This window comes from Marmota flaviventris, chromosome 4 (assembly GCF_047511675.1).
Source record: "Marmota flaviventris isolate mMarFla1 chromosome 4, mMarFla1.hap1, whole genome shotgun sequence".
NCBI lineage: Eukaryota > Metazoa > Chordata > Mammalia > Rodentia > Sciuridae > Marmota > Marmota flaviventris.
In genome coordinates this window covers 131,754,010-131,761,413 of record NC_092501.1, presented here as the reverse complement: position 1 = coordinate 131,761,413, position 7,404 = coordinate 131,754,010, and the positions used below count along the sequence as shown (strand labels likewise).

Genomic DNA, 7,404 nt, shown 5'->3' with positions numbered 1-7,404 from the left:
CGCCACTTCTGGGCAGCGCATCCTTTCCTGCCCGCCTCCGGCTAGCCGCCGCTGGACAGGAAACCCGCAGGAAACGTGCGCGCCTGGGTTTTGCGGGGAGGGGGCGGAGCACCCCAGACGCAGACCCGCCATACGCTGCACCCCCAGCCCCCAACCCCCAGCCCGCACCTAGTGTTTCAAGGGTGAGTAACCCCTCTCCAGGCACTTAAAATACAATCACTTCTTTACCTGGGTCAGACCGCAAGAAAAGCCATTGAAGTGGCATAAAGTGTGGGCTGTAAACTTGTTTTCCCAAATGTCATTGAAGAATTTCAAAGGAAAAGTTCAGATAAATTGCACATTGCTTTTTCTTCTCCTGGAGCCAGACTTGGCTTTTAATTAAATTAAAAATAACTAAGCATTAAAAAAAAAAAAAGGATGAGTGTTAAATTTGCCTTTTTAAAAGAATTGAAGAGGATAGAGTTCCACATCAGCATCGGTTATTAATAATGTGCACTGAGGTTTACCATTTGTTTTCTTTTATGCAGAACATATTATTTAAACATTAATTTTGTATGGTAATAGATAGCAGAGCACAGCCCCTGGAGAACCAGCGATTAGAAGAAAACACCAGGGAATCTTTGGGGTGGGAGTGTGATACATTGTTCTATTGGTTAGGGTGTTAGGTGGATTTACTACGCATTTGTCACAGCCCATGGGACTTAACATGTGCATCTCACTGTTTGTAAATATCACCTAAAATTTTAAAACGTTTTAAAACATGTCATTTGCAGATCCTTTAATTCATCACCTTCTAAAAGGCAGCACAATTATTCACTTATGCTGTTGTTACCGCTGTTGACTGGTGACAAGTCCTTGCTTCCCCAATGTTGAAGAATAACACCAGAGAAGCACGCCGAGGCAAGGTCAGAGTGGAAAATTAGAAGTTTATTAAATGACAGCAGAAAAGACTTCTCCGGGAGGAAGAAGGGGACCCAAGAGATGGAATCCATGGAAGTGCGGTTGTCTCTCCATTTTATAGTTTTCAGTAATGGAATGTAGGTGGGAAGGCCCAAGGGTTGGGACACAGGTGGGCCAAAGAAATAATCTGGGCGGGAAGGACTTCATTAACACTTCTTTGGGATGGGCTATCTTTAAATCTGCTGGGGCTGTTCATTAACATTTCCTTGGGATGGACTTTGGCCTTGGGCTTTTTCCTGGACTTCATTAACATTCCAAGAGAGTTGTTCAACTTTCCTGGAAATTCATTCTCAACTTGGCCTCCATTTAGATTTCACTCGATATTAGACCAGATTTACCTAACTACACTGACTACCTAATTTTAAATCTGGCTTCATTCCCCCCTCTAATTTTGGGAACTCCTTACTGCTGTAAGGAAAGGGGGCGAAGATCGTTCTGGCTTCTTCAGGCTGAAAGGGGACGATGTTGGGCAAGCAGTTTGGAGTCCCCTTTAAAAATCAGGTCTATCGAGGGGTCCATGATAGAAGTCCGATTGAGAAGTAATAGGCTGGAGGGCCATTTGAGTAGATGGGTGGTCTATAAGAGAAACAAGAATTCATTAGTACTGGAACCAGATTGATGCAGCAATAAATGCCACAGCACAGGAATATGCCAATGAGACCACTGGAGGACAGAAAGCCATCAGTGCATTTGCTATGAAGAGAAGGGTCAACAGAGAAGGGAGACATCCCTGATGCTTCCAAGGGAAGCCACATGGTCAAGCAAGGCCTGGACCCATCCTAGTGCAAATGGCACTAGCGGAACTGAGAAACTGCTGTAAAGTTCCCCCAGGACTCCCATGGAAACACAGCTGACTGTTAACAATAGATAGAAACAAAAGTCAGTTTGACTTGCTTCATCTTAAACACTTAGCAAAGACAGCTAAAGCCAAAACACAGCTATTCCTGGACATTTTAAATAATAATAATAGTTAAATGTAACTTCCAAGAATAAGTAAACTGGAGGCTATAAGAGAGATTCTTAGGCAGGAATGCCTGATAACTTGCTCTATGGTAATTTTTCAAAAGATACTCTTCCCACAAAAAGCCACTATTTGAGAGTGGGAGGACCTAAATCTAGAAACAAGCCTTTATAGATAGATATGTTTGGTCATTTTTAAAATAACAGTTTCATTGAGATGTTTGATCATTTTTGACTTAGAATTCCTTGCCAAACTGTATTACAGTCTTTGTAGTTAAGATTTAGTTTAATCTTTCCTGAAATAAAAGTGAAGACTGAAAAAGGCCTTCAAAAAACACTGGTGTGTGGTGGTATCATACTGAACTAAAACTGGCTCTCAAAGACACACACATTGAATTATTTTAGACTAGCAACTAATCTAATGATCTATGCAGACTACAAAATCTGGACTCAGTAATTCCCTGTACACAAATGGAGAAATGTTTTATTTCCCAAGTTAGTGCTCTGAGATGAAAGCCATAACTGACTCATGATTTCATATCAGGACACAAGGAAGAACATGAATGATCCAATTTTCACACTCTAATAACAGCTTATAAAAACAAGATCTTACATGTGTGTAACCTGACTTTTTAGGAGTCTCTCCCACATCATGGATATGGCCCATGTCTTAAAATTTAAATAAGAGCAAATCTCAGGCTGACCCATAACGAGTCTGATTGAGAAGCCTTGTGGGAAAAAGGGGTAAAGAACATAGATTTAGGTTTGTTAGTCAACTTAAGACACAGTACTATTATCTGAAAGTCACTCAATACTTTTTGTTTTAGGTACTGAGGATTGAACCTAGGGGCCTCATGTATGCTTGGTAAGCACATTACCAATAAGTCACACCCCAGCCCACCCATTCAGTTAATATTTAACTTGAGAATTTACTTGTAAAGTCACTAGCCTAGGACAGTGAGGACTCAAAAAAAAAAAAAAAAAGCTGTATGACAGTCTTTGAACTTAAAGAAAGGAAGTCTGGGCAGACAAAGGAGACATGTCCAGGAACGGGAAGGGGCACACCTTGTGCTGTTCCCTTGACCCAGTGCCTTCCACTTACTGGCAACCTCTGAGTCTTTGTGGGCCTAGTTTACCAGGTTCTTCTTCTCCCACAAAGCCTCCCAGAGCACTTCATCAAAACTGAAGGCTCTGGGCTGGGGATGTGGCTCAAGTGGTAACGCGCTCGCCTGGCATGCACAGGGCGCTGGATTCCATCCTCAGCACCACATAAAATAAAATAAAGATGTTGTGTCCACTGAAAACTGAAAAATAAATATTAAAAAATTCTCTCTCTCTTAAAAAAAAAAAAACAAAAACTGAAGGCTCCCTCAGTCCTCCACAGTATGGTACTTCACTCCACCTTCAGTGAAAAGTTGTTTCCATTTCTCCAACAATTCCACCCTCTTCTTCAAGGCAGGGCAGTATATTATTTGTATTATCCTACCCCTTTGCCTAATGCTTCACAAAGTTCCTCACACAAAACCTGTATGTATTAAAAAAAAAGATTCTTTTAGATTGAAAGTAGGATAAAGTGGAGGCAAATTATAAATAGGTATATACATCAAGGCTAATTCATTCAATAAATATTTATTGAATGCTTACTGTGTGCCAGGCCCTGTTCTAGGCTCTGGGGATATATTTATGAACAAGCCAGACAAAAATCTCTGCCCTTGTGGAGCTTACACTCTAGATCTATCATAAGGTATGGGATCAGCAATAAATTTACATAAATCCAACCATTTGTATTGGCAAAAAGACACACATTTAGATAGTGTAATTTTTTTTTTTTCCTGTGATGCTGAGGATGGAACCCAGGGTCTCACACATGCCATGCAGGTGCTGTATTACTGAGTCATACTTCTAGCCCTAAAATGGTGTATTTATTAATGCTATAAAAGTCTATTGTTGGTATGCAGTTTTTATTATATATTGTACTTACTATATGCATGATATATTCACACCTACATATCACTCCACAGGGATTCAAACTGTAAGATTATAAAGAGAACTTTATTGGCAATTTAAGAGATTTTCAAGGATCATGTTGAGCATGCACTATTTTGTCCTTAGGCGAATTTTCTGTAAAACCTAACCACCTTATAAGCTGTGACTCCATTGAAGATGCTGAGATTGGTGGGCAAAAGAGAACCATTTTAAATATATGAGTTTGAGAGTGATGAAACGATGAATCGACATTCTGATCAGCTTGGTCTGGTGACAGGGAACTAGAGCTAGACATTCACACAAATACACAGGGTCTACACACGATGGGATTCACATCCAGCATTAAGAGGAGGAAAAAAAAAAACAGTTCATGACTCATTTCTCATGTTTAAAGATAACTAAAATAGTAAGCACTTGAAGTCATAAATATTTATAAGCAATGCTTAATTATAAAATCTAAAAGAAAAATTCTTAACATACTGGCTTGGTATGACTAAAAGTTTATCATTTTCACATGTTTTTCACAAAGTATTTATAAAAGAACACCAAGGTAAGAAAATCAAAATCAAATATTTTAATATTTTGCAATCATTTTACTATATATACATTAATATCAGTCATTTAACCCTGAAAACAACCTTCACTTATACAATGTAAAAAATTTTTCTTGACAGGAAGTGATATTTATTGAATGCTAGAAATACTCCATTACCATAAAGCTACAAAGAGATTCATGCTCCTATGAGCAAAGTTAGGAAAACAAAAATAATTATACCAGTGATAAGCACCAAGGCAGAACTTTTTTGCACTTAGGGCCTGATTGGTTGTATCTAAACATAACCTCTAACAATAAAAGATAAAAATAACACCTCATTTGGCAAAAAATAAAAATACAAATGGAGGTCTGGAAAAAGTGAAAAAATGCCCATTTTTAAAATAAAATAATAAAATCAATTGTACTTATTCTTTAGTTAATGTGACATCTGAAAAGCATATTCATGTCATTTTTCTTTAGATCACTCTCAACAACTCATATTGTTTCATTTTTTTCATCTGTTGTCACATTAAAGTAAATAGTATGTTGAATTATGTCAGCTTGCTGTAATGAATCCCAACTATTAGAACTAGATCCAGAAGCTCCAACAACCTTATCTGCAACTACTCCAACATGTGAAACAGATTATTATTTATCTCTGTTAATTTTTAAGATCCCTAGCCAGACAAGATACTGTGGTTTGTGTGTGTGTACTTATGTATGTACACACAAGTCTGCCAGAGTCATGTGACAGAGTGAGTGCAACCCAGAGGGGAGATGTACAAACAAGTTTACATTATGGTCCAACTAACCCCCTAAAAGACTTGGGTGACCAGACACTATTACTTCCAAAATAAACCTGAGGCTGAGCAATGAGGTAATTAGGGGATCTGTCACCACAATGAAGAGTCAGTGACAGGTTTGGAAAACAAAGACTAAAGCAGGATGCCTTGGCCACAGCATTCCCATGACACTGGAAAACACCAAGCAGCAACAGACACTTTTCAGGAAGGGATTAGAGGTAGGGAATCCCCTTATCTGTGGCTGAGGACCTCGGCACCTCCCAAGAGGGCATTTGCAGTGGCCTCTACCTCACCTAGTAGGAAAGTCCTGGAGTGTGCACCTGGGCATCCCTCCTCTTGGTGCCAAGGGTTTTCCCCACTCGTACACTATCCCCCCCTGGAGAATTGGCTAAAAACAACACTACTCTTCTGTGTCCAACTCGGTCTCAGAAAGGGGTCTCCTGTCCCGTAGGGGTCCCTGAGTTGGAGGTAATGCTGATACACTGCACACTGTAGAGCAGTAACATATGAAGTCAGCCAGTCTACTTCAAAAGTCAAGCACTCTACAGGCAACATTGGCCAGTTATTGTTGTCTCAATATTAACACCTTTTACCAAGATAGTTTCTTCACACAACTTATAATGTGTAAGGCAAAGAAGAAATACATATTTCTGAAATATGATAGAAATATATAATATATTTTTTTTAAGTTCAGTGTTAAGATTCCTTAAGGGAGGGAGAAGGAGGCATATTACTTTTCCACTTTCTCTTCCCATCCTTGGCTTCCAGGTAATAGAGCACTAAGGTTCCTGTGAAATTAGCTAAAGGTTCCCACTGCCCTTCCACCCGCAGAACAATTCTAGGGAATTCCTAAGCCATCTACCTCCCAAACTTGTAATCGTAACTCTGGGCATGTCTACACAGCTCTTTAATTCAGTTTCAAAATCCACAGCATTTTTTAAACAAAATGACACAGTTGCATTCTTTAAATGCCAGCCATGAAATCATCACTTAAAAAACAAACAAACAAAACCTATTTAGAATATAAATGTAAGTCAAATAAGATTTTCTTCTTAAATTTTTTTTTTTTTTCCTGTGCTAGAGCTATGAGCCAGGGCCTCATACATGCTAGGCAAGAGCTCTTCCAGAGCCACACTCCCAGCCCTCTCCTTTTTTATAGGTGTTTCGTTTGGTCTGTCAAAGACATGCCCATGACTGCTTTAAAAAGCCCTTAGGAAGAGCCTCATGGGGCATAGTAAAGTTTGATATTTTGTTCCAATGTTGTCAGGTTCTTAAACTGCACTGTAGCTATGACTTCCTTCAAGAAAACCCCCCAAAATGGGTGCATCAGACACAGAGGAAAACATTCATAATTTAGTGAATTTTAGTCATACCAAATTAATAATCTAACCTATCCAAACATGCAACTTATCTTTTTCCTCCTTCAAGGACTTAAATTCCCTTCTTCACTAAATGGTTACTTTTGGGAATCAAAATCTACTGTATTTCAAGTTAAACTCGGAGGGTTTTGCAAAACTATAGCATGATTTTAAATTCATATTGGCATTCATTTTTCTGTATTTTCCTTTATGTATCCTAAATAAGTTTTCAGAACCATAATATTTAGGGAGAGATTAAAAGAGTTTTATATCATTCTGTGAAATTCTAATAAATCTTCAGTTTATCGGGGTTTATCTCATAGCTCAGTGTCACACAATCTCAGATAAAAGTATGGACAGAAAGTATTTCAAATACAAAACCCTTAGCTCTGTGTCATAAATAAATTTGGGTAAAACCGCAAGCCTTCTACTGAGTCATCTCGGCAAAGATGACCCATCTTCTCTGCAAGCAGTAACCTAGGAATAAAAAGAAGAAAACTTTAATTACCTGTCCATTCAGAAACACAAACACAAACTATAAAGAACGGCAAAGGCCTAACTTACCTTTCTTTGGCCAGGAGGACAGACATTCCCACGAGCTTGGCAAACTCCTCTGATGTTAGGGATCCTTTTTCTGAAACCTATCAAAACCACAGAACAGATAAAAAAAAAAAGTTATTAGTTTAGTACACCTCTGTACTAACCTTAGGCAGAATATATAACTGAATATACAGGAAATAATGTTCTGATTTTTCTAATAAAATCCAAAGAATGTTCACTTAAAATTAAATCTTAATAAGTG

General features: G+C 38.5%; 1 protein-coding gene across 2 annotated transcripts in view; it reads right to left on the bottom strand.

The window, feature by feature from the left end:
• Window positions 1-906: 906 nt before the first annotated feature.
• Window positions 907-7,404, bottom strand: part of Vps36 (vacuolar protein sorting 36 homolog) — a 33,312-nt gene continuing 26,814 nt past the window's right edge. For both annotated transcript variants that reach the window (XM_027928863.3, XM_071611525.1), the window contains 2 exons: window positions 7,167-7,243; window positions 907-7,079 (listed from right to left, as the gene is read on the bottom strand). In XM_027928863.3, coding sequence (XP_027784664.1) covers window positions 6,986-7,079; window positions 7,167-7,243 — 171 coding nt within the window. In that variant the 3' untranslated portion in view covers window positions 907-6,985. The remainder of the gene's footprint in view (window positions 7,080-7,166; window positions 7,244-7,404) is intronic.